At 40.2% G+C, this 13,723-nt stretch overlaps 1 protein-coding gene across 2 annotated transcripts in view; it reads right to left on the bottom strand.

Annotated features, from left to right (window-relative positions):
• Window positions 1–13,723, bottom strand: part of sema3h (sema domain, immunoglobulin domain (Ig), short basic domain, secreted, (semaphorin) 3H) — a 105,344-nt gene that overhangs the window by 65,089 nt on the left and 26,532 nt on the right. The window contains exons 1-2 of one of the 2 annotated variants that reach the window (XM_047369325.1): window positions 12,623–12,735; window positions 3,324–3,478 (exon numbers count right to left, since the gene is read on the bottom strand). In XM_047369325.1, the coding sequence (XP_047225281.1) occupies window positions 3,324–3,380 (57 nt within the window). In that variant the 5' untranslated portion in view covers window positions 3,381–3,478; window positions 12,623–12,735. Of the gene's footprint in view, window positions 1–3,323; window positions 3,479–12,622; window positions 12,736–13,723 lie in introns of those variants that run through there. The other variant, XM_047369319.1, reaches the window with a different exon arrangement.

Genomic DNA, 13,723 nt, shown 5'->3' with positions numbered 1-13,723 from the left:
TGGGGCAACAATGAAAGGAGAAATTTGAAAACAAAAAGCCAGAAAAACATTATCAAATCTGCACAATGCCTTGAGGGTTTTTGTAGTATTTGTTTTTTTATTGCAGCCTCATCAAAGTAAAATGTGACTAAAGGCGACACCTAATGTTCGCCACACTGCCCTGGGCTAGGACAAACTGGAGGCACTGTTTAAGGGTCAGTTTGTTTGCCAAAATCCGTTTTTTTTTCTTTACATAGCAAACAGAGTATTTAAAAGTTTTGGTTAATTAAGCTCTGGATGCCAGCGAAGAACATTAACAAAAAATAGAAAATACAGCCCTATAAATGATATCAACAGCACAAGGGGGAAAATATCTGGACATAAGATAAAATGCTATGAACAGACTATAAATACTGTATGTGGAAATGTAAAACTTAGAACCCCGCACAAAGCTAAGTCAGGAGTGAAATCTATCTCTCCTTTCACTGACTGAGTGCCTGGTATGGTGGGTGGGTGGCTGGAATAACCGGTGTCTGTTTGTCTGTTTCAGAAGCTGTTTGTCTGCTTGCCTACCTGTTTGGCCCTCTGACAGCTTGCGTGCGCATCTGACTGATGAGGATATTGATTTGATCCGACAGGTCACGGTTATGAAAAGGCAGCACTGTCGCTGTCCTTGCTGTGACCCTTAACCCAGTCAAGCTTTAACTTGTCTGTCTGGCTGTTTGGAAGTGGTGGTAAACATAAAGTGTGAAACAAGATACTGTACACCTAAAATCTTCAACTGCTTTTTTCCTATAGACAGTTTCCTCCCATATGTACATTTATATGCATATGGGATTTGCTCAACCGATTTTGAATATGATGTTGTGTGAGAGTATCATAATATTCGCATCAATGCTTGATGGGTTTTGTTGCAGCAGTGCCTCCAGCATGGGAACTAGATCAGCTGGTTTTTAAAGAGTACACTTCTTGGAGCTCTGTCCACACCAACACAGATACATTGCCTTGCGAAAGTACTCGGCCCCTTTGAACTGGTCAACGTCTTGCCACATTTCAGGCTTCAAACATAAAGATATAATATTCAACTTTTTTGTGAAGAATCAACAACTAGTGGGACACAATCATGAAGTAGAATGAAATTTATTGGATGTGTCAAACTTTTTTAACAAATAAAAAACTGAAAAGTGGGGCGTGTAATATTATTCGGCCCCTTTACTTTCAGTGCAGCAAACTCACTCCAGAAGTTCAGTGAGGATCTCTGAATGATCCAATGTTGTCCCAAATGACTGATGATGATAAATAGAATCCACCTGTGTGTAATCAAGTCTCCGTATAAATTCACCTGCTCTGTGATAGTCTCAGGGTTCTGTTCAAAGCGCGGAGAGCATCATGAAGACCAAGGAACACACCAGGCAGGTCCGAGATACTGTTGTGGAGAAGTTTAAAGCCGGATTTGGATACAAAAAGATTTCCCAAGCTTTAAAGATCCCAAGGAGCACTGTGCAAGCAATCATATTGACATGGAAGGAGTATCAGACCACTGCATATCTACCAAGACCCGGCCGTCCCTCTAAACTCTCATCTCGAACAAGGAGAAGACTGATCAGAGATGCAGCCAAGAGGTCCATGATCACTCTGGATGAACTGCAGAGATCTACAGCTGAGGTGGGAGAGTCTGTCCATAGGACAACAATCAGTCGTACACTGCACAAATCTGGCCTTTATGGAAGAGTGGCAAGAAGAAAGCCATTTCTCAAAGATATCCATAAAAAGTCTCGTTTAAAGTTTGCCACAAGCCACCTGGGAGACACACCAAACATATGAAAGAAGGTGCTCTGGTCAGATGAAACCAAAATTGAACGTTTGGCCACAATGCAAAACGATATGTTTAGTGTAAAAGCAACACAGCTCATCACCCTGAACACACCATCCCCACTGTCAAACATGGTGGTGGCAGCATCATGGTTTGGGCCTGGTTTTCGTGAGCAGGGACAGGAAAGATGGTCAAAATTGATGGGAAGATGGATGGGGCCAAATACAGGACCATTCTGGAAGAAAACCTGTTGGAGTCTGCAAGAGACCTGAGACTGGGACGGAGATTTATCTTCCAACAAGACAATGATCCAAAACATAAAACCAAATCTACAATGGAATGGTTCACAAATAAACGTATCCAGGTGTTGGAATGGCCAAGTCAAAGTCCAGACCTGAATCCAATCGAGAATCTGTGGAAAGAGCTGAAGACTGCTGTTCATGAACGCTCTCCATCCAACCTCACTGAGCTCCAGCTGTTTTGCAAGGAAGTAAATTTCATTCCACTGAACGATTGTGTCCCACTTGTTGTTGATTCTTCACAAAAAATTTGAATTTTATATCTTTATGTTTGAAGCCTGAAATGTGGCAAGAGGTTGAAAAGTTCAAGGGGGCCAAATACTTTCGCAAGGCACTATATCTTACAAAACTGATGCATTTGTATATTTTGTCCACGTGCAAATTGAGTTGGGTTTTTTTGTATAACAAAAGCTGCTGCAGGCACAGAGGAAACACAAGGTATTTAGAATTTTTTATTTTTACAGTTCAAAACAAAAGTTACACATAAAATACTAGGAATCAAAAGATCATACTTTGATGGAGTTGCTGAAAGATGTGGAAATATGATCCAGAGGTTTGAAAAGATGAAAAAAAATGAAAAACAATTTTAGGAGTCAGTCTTCAAGGAATATGAGCAATATGTTGTTTATCAGTGGATTGGGGTGATCACACTGGGCATCAAAGTGTCCTTAGCAAAAAAATAAAGCAGTCATCTTTCTTGTGATTACTTGCAAATCTTTTTCAGAGAAGCAACAACACATTGGATGCTTCCATTTTCTTTTTCAAAAGAGGTAAAACAAAGAAGAGTTTTGTAAAATCACCAATCATTTCTTTTATAATTTTTCCAGTTCTCAGCAATGTTTTCCACTGCTCACCACAAACGGTTGAAAACACAGTAACTGTCATTCTGCTGTTAAGATCGTCTTTATATTACTAAGGAAAACACATTTCAATAATGATGGTCCAAAGAACGATATGCATTCCCGTAAATGAATTACAGGCTTCAGGAGAGATGAGGATGTATGATGGGACATTAGTAAGAAGGTTGTGACTTTCCTGTCACACTGTCAACGATTACCTCCATGAAGTTAGAGGGACATCAGATTCCTAAATCTGACGTTATTTGACCAGGTTTTTGATGAGCATATTTTGTATTTACACTTGTACACGTGTACCTCAACAAGCACACACTTTGGCTGAATGGTTGTCTTCCTTTGCATGGTATATTAACATGTTTGTATTCCACTTCCTACCTTCCGTGGGTTCTGTGTTATATCATCCAGACTAGTAGAGAGAAGATTATCTTTCATGGCCACATATAGATGCCTCCTGTCTTCATCAGGCAGCAGGGAGTGAAGGTCTCCTGCTTCCAAGGGCAGAGTTAGCAGCCGGCCATTTTGAATGAGCTCTGATGTGGAGAAGAAAAGGAAAATATAAACATGAAACATGAAAACTTTAGCAATTGCAACAATGTATGTTAAGCCAGTGCAAAACATTCCAAACTATGGAAGTCCATGGATGTCTTATTTTAAAAAGGTCCAAGGCCCAAAACAAATTAAAATTGGATACTTTTTCGGGGCTTTTGAAGCTATTATGTCCAGTCCAAGTTTATCATAAACTGTTTTTTTATCCCTCATAACTTTTCAATCACATTTAAACATAAGGAAATGTATCCTAGGCTAAGAAATCATTACTTTAGCTTAGCGTAAAGATTGGCAAAGTTAAAATTAAGCTAAGGCAGGATTTTCCAACTCCAGTAATTGAGAGCTACTGTCCTGCAGCTTTTACATGCAACCCTGCTCCAATAAACCTGAATCAAATGAATTAACAAGCCTTTGCCAAACTTGATGGGATGCTGAAGAGGTAATTTAACCATTTGATTGAGCTGTGTCAGAGCACGAATGTATCTAAACGCTGCAGCTTGATCTGTCCTGACCAGTTACTGGCCAATCAGACATTCACAAATCTGATGTTTTTTCTTGTCAGGAAATGCACCATACCAAAGTATTAACTGGCCCCATCAACTACAACCTACTTCAGTATAGAAGCTGTTACAAAAGGAAGGGTCAATGTTAGTTATTTCCTGTATAAGTGGGATGTTTTACATGCTGGATTTGGAAAGTTGCCTGCCTTTTGGAAATCTCACAGTCAAGAGAAGATTTTACATTCTCTGTGGATTTACATACAGACTGCTGTTTACAGTTACTAATGGTAACTGTGCTAATTGTGCTAATCCCTTACATAATGCTAAATACTCATTCATGTTCTCCTTAAAATAATTAATAAACCGTGTATTACAACAATTTTCTATCGCACACATTTTGTGATTGCCTCTGCTCAGCATAAAGATTATGAATGACTGTTCACAGCAGGAAGACTAGAAAACAATATTTTGCTAATTAATCCTCTTCATTACTCTTCTTGAAAAGAAATCGTTATTGTCATGTCAAAGGGTTAAAAATACAAACATCAGAAATCTTCCACAAAGCCCCTTATCAGTGCATCTCTTTTCTTAAAAAATAAAAATACCTTAATGTTTTTATTACTTTAGTTTAAACACTAGTGTGAATGAAACAAAACATAAAAGCAAAAATAAGATTTAAAAAATACAATTAAAAATAGGAAAATAAATTATGCCAAACAACCAGCTATTATGCAAAATATTGTTTCCTAAATGATCAGATAAACAGAGACACAAACTTTCCCACACCTGCAGTTTCTATGAGATTCTCATCTCTTGGTTGTTTTTTTCTGCTTCATCTCTCTCTGTCAACCTGGACTGTCTTACTAAACAAAAAAAGCTATAATGGATCTTTTATGAACACACATTCACACACACTTACATAGTGGCATGGTGTACATGTGCCACATCTCCAGACAGGGTGTGTGATAACAAGAGATTCTGAAATCGCAAAATGATAAATGCACCGATTACATTAAAAAAGAATGATTACTCTGTCGCGCTATGTAAATTATGAGAACTATGGTGCAGAAGATTGTTCGATATCTGAGCAAGGACACAAATGGCACGTCCGCCTGTTTTGTGTTAAACCTCGAATTCTAACTGCCAAGTTTCCTTAACTGCAATAAAGTTGGCATCAAAAATCAAAAGGTATGGGCTTAATAACAGTAGCAGACATGGCTTCACACATTGGCAGCTCCATATAGCACACAGAAGTACAGAGAGCTTATGAAACATGTTTGTCTAAAAAATAAATGATGATATTGGGGTGCTAAGTTGGTAAATTACACTGAACATGCTCCCTTTTTGTCAACCTGGCTCCTTGAATCTAAAGAGACAAAATAGGAAAAATTCTCAGTCTAAGTTTTAAAACCAGGCTAAAATGACCATTTACTCTTTTTAGGCTGCTAAATTTAGGCTCCAGGAACTAATTTACATACATTGTTGCTCAGAGCGCATAACTGTTCAACCTTATGATTTATCACCTTCCACAGCAGCAGCAAACTCAGCTCATTTTTATTTTAAAAATTAGTTTTGGTTTTGGCCTCTCCTACTGTGTCATGTGGCGTCTCTTTCTCTGCAGAGATGGATAACACCTCTGAAACACATCGTTTGTTTCATCATCCTGGTAAATCTGAGCTGACACTGTGCTCTGAAGTGTATCGTACATAATATAATTGAGTTAAGCTCCTTTACCATATCACAACAGTCTGAATTCTTGGCATGAGTAGTTTCTGTAGAGCATTAAAATCTGGCATCTACCTAGCTGAATTATACAAAAGGTACTTTCAAAATTTGATATAGGATAAAACTCAAGGTTACAAAGAATTTAGTTTTTATGTTTCTACAGAGCAGAATGCTGAAGACTATGAGTTTTATTCCAACAGTAAAGCCTCTGAAAACAAATAACAGATAAGTGTGTTTAAGGAGGAAGTGCAGTTTTTAATTAACGTCCTCAGTGATTCTAAATACCTCAGCCACTGTATCTGTTCTTATTGTTTGGCACTTTATCATACTGTGCTACAGTGTATAGTGTTAATGAAAAAAAAACCCTGAGAAGATCAGGAAACAGAAAGAGGGGAAAAACATCTGAAAAAAGACATAGCTGACAGAGAGAAGTGGGAAGCTGGTGGAAGTGATGACACACTGAGAATAACATGCAGGGAGAGATATAGACGTGCCAAGCTGCAGATTGGGGTGACAGAGAGGTCAGAGTCAACTGGAGCACATCTGCAGCATTCAGGCTGAAATATTGTTTCTTCAGGTGGCCACAAGAACATTTTAATTATTCTGACACCAAACAGCCATAATGGCAAATGTAAAAAGCATGTCTTAGGTTTCCCATTATGTCTTTGTTAAAATGAAGACTATTAAAACTGCAGGAATAAATATCTGTATATTCTAACAATTTGAAAGTGCTTCTGTTATTGCTTTTTTGTCACACCTAAGTGTTTTAGATCAAACTAATTTTAATATCACACAGATATTTAAATGTGACAAAAACAGTAATTTAACATTCATAATGTTTACACATAATATTTAAATATATTTTTTTAAATGTTGAAAGAAAAAGTCTGAGAATCTTTTACAAAAAAGATCTGAAAAAATATTTTTGCAACAACAAGTAACATTTTGAACAGATGTAACCCTGTTTAACAAAGTCTAAGGAGCAAAATCCAAACTTTGTAGCAGCTAAACTGCATCCTAAGGCAGAACCAGAACATACTTTATGGTAGTATAGAAGCACAGACTTGAAAGAAGTGGGGACACATGGCCTAGTGGTTAGAGAGCAGGACATTTGCATCCCGGAGAGGCCACAAGTACCCTGGTCCAAATCCCACAGCCTGCCACTGGCTCCATCAGCAAGACCCTCAGCCCCTGAATGCTCCCTGCGTGCCACACAATGGCAGCCCACTGATCCCTAAGGGATGGGTTTATTGAAGAGGACAATTTCTCCACTGTGAGATCAATAAAGTCTGTAATATTATTAAATTATGCTTATCTGGAAATGTCTGATGCTTTGATGAAAATATGGTAAATAAAACCAGTGCTTTATTGCATATGCTTAATTTGCAGCAGTTGTGCCCGATTTGGTGTTTTCACTCTATTTTAGGTGTTTTTCACCACAAATAAGAGAATAGCTCACTTTGTTCTGAACACAACATGCAGAATTGAACTAAACAAAACTTCCTAATCTGTAAAGAAAACTTAAGTTTCTAGCTTTTGTAATAAGGATTTCTAATGCATTTAGCTAAAGCTGTTGTTAATCACCTATGGGGACCTTCTCAGCACCTTTTGCTACAGTCATAAATGACTTAACAGCATCAAACATTCATTTAAAGCTGTTAAGTTCATTACAATGCATTTCTTCCTGTGCTTGTTTCTAGCAACAGATAAAAGAATAAAACTAAGAAGATTAGCTAATTTTTTAACAACCTGGGTGTGACTCAAAACTAATCAAAATGACACGTTTTCACAACTGGGTCCAATTAAGAGGCTTCATGCTGAGAGCTCATGTGATTTTCTTTACAGTTCCTGGGTGGCATCATCTTCAGGCACGAAAATGTAAGCACACTAAGTGCACATTTTTGACATATTTGAACAGGCAAGATTTAAACCTCTGTGCCTTGACATGTAGGTGACATAGACCCAAAGAAATGGCACTTAAAATGATCCCTTTTCTGTCATTTTTGCCAATCCAGAGTATAGTGTGTTCCAACTATAGGGGCGTCACACTCTTAAGCCTCCCTGATAAGGTCTATTCGGGGGTTCTGGAGAGGAGGGTCCATCGGATAGTCGAACCTCGGATTCAGGAAGAGCAGTGTGGTTTTTGTCCTGGCCGTGGAACACTGGACCAGCTCTTCACCCTCAGCAGGGTCCTGGAGGGTGCATGGGAGTTCGCCCAACCAGTATACATGTGCATTGTGGACTTGGAGAAGGAGTTTGACCATATCCCTCGGGGAGTCCTGTAGGGGTACTCCGGGCGTATGATGTACCAGGCTCTTTGATACGGCGGTTGGGTCCCTGTATGACCAGTGTCAGAGCTTGTTCTGCATTACCGGCAGTAAGTCTGACTCATTTCCGGTGAGGGTTGGACTCTGCCAAGGTTGCCCTTTGTCACCGATTCTGTTCATAACTTTTAAGGACATAATTTCTAGGCGCAGCCAAGGTGTTGAGGGGATCCGTTTTGGTGGCCGTAGGATTGTGTCTGCTTTTTGCGGATGATGTGGTCCTATTGGCTTCATCAGCTTGTGATCTACAGTTCTCACTGCAGCAGTTAGCAGCCGAGTGTGAAGCGGCCAGGATGAGAATCAGTGCCTCCAAGTCCGAGGCCACAGTCTTGAGCCGGAAAAGGGTAGAACGCCTTCCCCAGGTCGGGGGGGAGGTCCTGTCTCAAGTGGAGGAGTTCAAGTATCTTGGGGTCTTGTTCACAAATGAGGGGAAAATGGAGCGGGAGATCGATAGAGATTGGTGCTGCATCAGCAGTGATGCGGGTGCTGTACCGGTGTGTCGTGGTGAAGAGAGAGCTGAGTCAAAAAGCAAAGCTCTCAATTTATCGGTCCCTTTTATTGGGCCTCGTCCCACTGGGAGGAGGCCCAGAGGAAAACCCAGGACACGCTGGAGGGACTATGTTTCTCGGCTGGCCTGGGAACGCCTTGTGATTCCCCTGGACGAGCTTGCCCAAATGGCTGGGGAGAGGGAATTCTGGGTCTCTCTGCTTAGGCTGCTGCCCCCGCGACCCGACCCCGGATAAGCGGAAGATAATAGATGTCATTTTTGATAAGTAAAAAAAAGAGGACACACACAAAACAATTTAGAACTTCACATTATTACACCTTGAAGTCCTGAATAAAATAAAAATGTCAATCTTGTTAAAATGTTCCTGTATGGCTGAGTGAAATAGGAATTACATGCAAGAATCTTTGAAGATTTGTAACTTGCAAAAAGCCTTTGATGATTTTTACCCTGATAACGTATTATCATGTTATGAACCTTTAATTTTTCAGCTGATGCAATGAAGTGAATAAAATCATATGAGGGATTAAAAAACTGTTTGCAAGGATGACACATTTTTATGAAATGGTTGGTGTACCTCAAGTTTGTCAACCTTGTGTTGCTGTTTATACTGTATGTATTCAAATGACACCGTTACATATTTCATGCAAAAACAAGGAACATGTTGCAGAAGAACTAGCTGTTGGTTAAGATCTTCAACTGGATTATGTAATTCATACTTGCATCTCCATGCTGAGAATGTGAATTTTTTTTCAAAATCTGTAGAGATTCATATGTTAATAGTTACAGGGAATGACTCTTACTGTTACAGGATTATAAATATTTAGATTTAATGATAGATTCACACCTTACATTTAAAACATGTTAAAAAGCTACAAGTAGTATTGTTTTCATCTAAAATATGATACATTTAGATCTGTTTTCCCTGTTTAATCTCATTCCTGTTTTGTTTAAGGAGACTCATTGAAGGAGCGACTACGGTCATTGGCTATATGTTCTCTCTTTTTTTTTTTTTAGATATTACAGCTGTCTCATCTTTTATTTGTTTAGCTGTGTTTCTATCCTAGACAAAGCCACTGAGAGAGCTATCTAATCAAAATTACCAGTGTCTTAGATTTATTATTTTATATATTTTCATGTTTCTGAATATGAATTGGCCCCATTTGTCTCAAAGTACCTTGAGATGACATTTGTTGTTATGTGGAACAAAATAAACGAATTACATTCATAAATTACTATATGATCATAATTATTTATCCTTGGAAAATGAGAATAAATCTTCGAATATTTTAATAGTGTACACAATAATGTATGTTCTGGACCCTTCCCCACTGAATAATTTCATTAATATCTAATAGGGCAGCTCATACCTGGAGTACAGCATTCACAGAACTACGGACATAACATAATATCTTACAAACAGTTCTCCAAATCTATAAAACACTGAGTGTTTCCTTTCTCCACCAAAAGCTTGAAAATATTAAAAGAGGTCAAATTTAATTAAAAAGCATAGAGGAAAGAAAGACCTCAATAGTTTTGTTGCATTGTAAACTATATAGATGACAAAATAAAATTATAAGGGGGGAAAGCCAAGTGGATAACACTAAAGAGAGGGGGAGAAGGTCAATGGGGAGATGAACAGCTTGAGGGAAAGATGAGAAAAATGGAATGGCAGAGTGACAATGAGATGAAAACAGGCTGATGGGTGAAGACAGCTACGAGATGAGAATGGGAAAAATGTCAAAACAAGGGATGATGATGGACAGATGAGAGAGCGAAGGAGAGGGGGGGGGACAGCAGGAGGCGAACAGGCAGAAAGTAATCCTGATGGACGAAATTAATAAATAATGATGGATAATGATGAGGGTGAGGGGAAGAAGAGGGGTGAGTAGAAAAAATGGGGATTGGGCGAGATAGTTTCATAAAGGGTGGAGGAGGAAATCGTGTTTTGACGACACTGAGGGACAAATGATGGACATAAGGGTGGACTGAGGAGTAAGTGGAGTCAAACGAGTAAGCAGGTTTGAGAAGAAAGAAAATATACATTGCTCAAAAAAATAAAGGGAACCCTCAAAAAACACATACTAGATCTGAATGAATGAAATATTCTCATTGAATACTTTGTTCTGTACAACGATGAATGTGCTGACAACAAAATCACACAAAAATCATCAATGGAAATCAAATTTATTAACCAATGGAGGCCTGGATTTGGAGTCACACACAAAATTAAAGTGGAAAAACACACTACAGGCTGATCCAACGTTGATGTCATGTCCTTAAAACAAGTCAAAATGAGGCTCAGTATTGTGTGTGGCCTCCACGTGTCTGTGTGACCTCCCTACAACGCCTGGTCATGCTCCTGATGAGACGGTGGATGGTCTCCTGAGGGATCTCCTCCCAGATCTGGACTAAAGCATCCATCAACTCCTGGACAGTCTGTGGTCCAACGTTGGTGGATGGAGCGAGACATGATGTCCCAGATGTGCTCAATCAGATTCAGGTCTGGGGAACAGGCGGGCCAGTCCATAGCTTCAATGTCTTCATCTTGCAGGAACTGCTGACACACTCCAGCCACGTGAGGTCTAGCATTGTCCTGCATTAGGAGGAACCCAGGGCCAACCGCACCAGCATATGGTCTCACAAGCGGTGTGAGGATCTCATCTCGGTACCTAATGGCAGTCAAGCTACCTCTGGCGAGCACATGGAGGCCATGCGGCACTCCAAAGAAATGCCACCCCACACCATTACTGACCCCCTGCCAAACCGGTCATGTTGAAGGATGTTGCAGGCAGCAGATCGCTCTCCACGGTGTCTCCAAACTCTGTCACGTCTGTCACATGTGCTCAGTGTGAACCTGCTTTCATCTGTGAAGAGCACAGGGCGCCAGTGGCGAATTTGCCAATCCTCATGTTCTCTGGCAAATGCCAAGCGTCCTGCATGTTGTTGGGCCTTGAGCACAACCCCCATTTGTGGACATCGGGCCCTCATACCATCCTCATGGAGTCAGTTTCTAATCATTTGTGCAGACGCATGCACATTTGTGCCCTGCCGGAGGACATTTGCAGGGCTCTGGCAGTGCTCCTCCTGTTCCTCCTTGCACAAAGGCGGAGGTAGCGGCCCTGCTGCTGGGTTGTTGCCCTCCTACGGCCTCCTCCACGTCTCCTGGTGTACTGGCCTATCTCCTGGTAGTGCCTCCAGGCTCTGGACACTACGCTAACAGACACAGCAAACCTTGCCAGAGCTCGCATTGATGTGCCATCCTGGATGAGCTGCACTACCTGAGCCACTTGTGTGGGTTGTAGAGTCCGTCTCATGCTACCGCGAGTGTGAAAGCACCACCAACATTCAAAAGTGACCAAAACATCAGCCAGAAAGCAAAGGTACTGAGAAGTGGTCTGTGGTCCCCACCTGCAGAACCACTCCTTTATTGAGTGTGTCTTGATAATCACCAAAGATTTCCCCCTGTTGTCTTTTCCATTTGAACAACATGTGAAATTGATTGTCAATCAGTGTTGCTTCCTAAGTGGACAGTTTGATTTCACAGAAGTTTGATTTACTTGGAGTTATATTGTGTTGTTTAAGTGTTCCCTTTATATTTTTGAGCAGTGTAGTACAAAAACCAAGCGAAAAACAGCAGGTGAGCAGATGGAGGAAGAAGAGAAGATTGGTTAAAGGTAGATTAAAAATAGGCAAAAAGGGAGCTGACATATGGGCAAAATTCTTTGATGACAAGGTGAAATGTGATGACTGAGAAAACAGTGTAGCAAAATGAGAAAAGAAGAAAAAGAAATAAAACGAGGAAAAAAAGGTTGATAAAACAAGATGAGAAGCAAGGGAAAAAGATCAATGCTGTAGAAAATATTAGAAGAACTTCAGCATGCTGGCAGTTGGGCAAAATATACAAGAGATGGATGAGCAGGACAAGAAATCAGTTTAAAAAAGGGGCGAGAAAAACATGAATCAGTGGAAAAGGAGAAATAATCAACAACAGAGAAGCAGCAAGAAATAAATGGTCTTTCAGCCTAAAAGAAAATAACAGAAACTTAGGTTTAACTCAGCATGAAATCTCACCAGGCACTTTGTTGTTATTCAACTAAGCGTCAGGAAGGTAAATTGTTTTGTTTCACACCGATCTGGGTTTCATGAATCCCAGAGGGAGCATCAGCAACACAATAACTTCAACAGATTCTTGGCTTTTTTTCTTTTATTTTGTTTAGATTTAAATGACCTCAGACAAAAGAAAATGGAACATTCTTCCAAAGAATTCATAAAACAAAATGAGAACTGAGTTTCCAAATGGAGCTTTCGTTCAAATTATAAAGTTCAGAATTGCTGAAAAGAAAACAAATGTTAAAAGAAAATATACAGTTAAGGAAAGACAAGCTATTCAGACCATTTCTGTAAAGCTTTGATTATATTTAAAGTGAGTTTCTTTAAGGTCTGATCTGCTGATTTCAACTTTTAAGGACTTCAACTATGGATGTGCTGATAAAGATTTATTTTCCACTAGTAACCGGTCATTTAAGATTTGATATCTGAAGATGCTGAGTTTTAATCTAATACCTGCTATTTTGACAGAAAAGATGTGCAAACTACCTGCCATATGTAGAGTGAAGGTATTAAAATCGTATTTAATCAACACTCACAATCCTTGGCCAATATATTAGGTACCTGCTCAACTACAGGCATTCATATTGAGCAACAGGTACAGATAACTGAGGCTCCAATTAGCACAGGCTCTTGAAAATAACATAACACAATAAAAAATGTTGCCTGTGCCCCAATTTTATTGTACAACTTAGACCCCCTTACTTTTAACATTTCATGACATTAACATGCTTGGGTCTGGGCGAGCTCAATGGGCGCGCTCAACAGTGTGTGGGGTGGGGAGTTGTGTAGTAGTGTCCTCTTCTTGGATGTGGGGTCACTGGCATTTGGATCGTCTGAGCAGCGGTGGTAGAGCTGAGCTGGATAATGTTTCTCCCTGGGCTATCGTTGAAGTGGCAGTGATGTGGTGTGTTTGTGTGGTTGCGGTGGCATGGTGGGGGACGGCGGCCCCGAGTCCTTGCCACTGGCCGGGGATCTCTTGCCAGGTGAGTTTGTCCCATCTTGGTGTGGGGTCGGGGGTTCCGCTGTGGGCACGGCGCTTGATGGTGTCTGCCCTGTTGCACC

This window comes from Girardinichthys multiradiatus, chromosome 1 (genome assembly GCF_021462225.1).
Source record: "Girardinichthys multiradiatus isolate DD_20200921_A chromosome 1, DD_fGirMul_XY1, whole genome shotgun sequence".
NCBI classification, from domain to species: domain Eukaryota; kingdom Metazoa; phylum Chordata; class Actinopteri; order Cyprinodontiformes; family Goodeidae; genus Girardinichthys; species Girardinichthys multiradiatus.
This window is presented reverse-complemented; position numbering and strand designations above follow the sequence as displayed.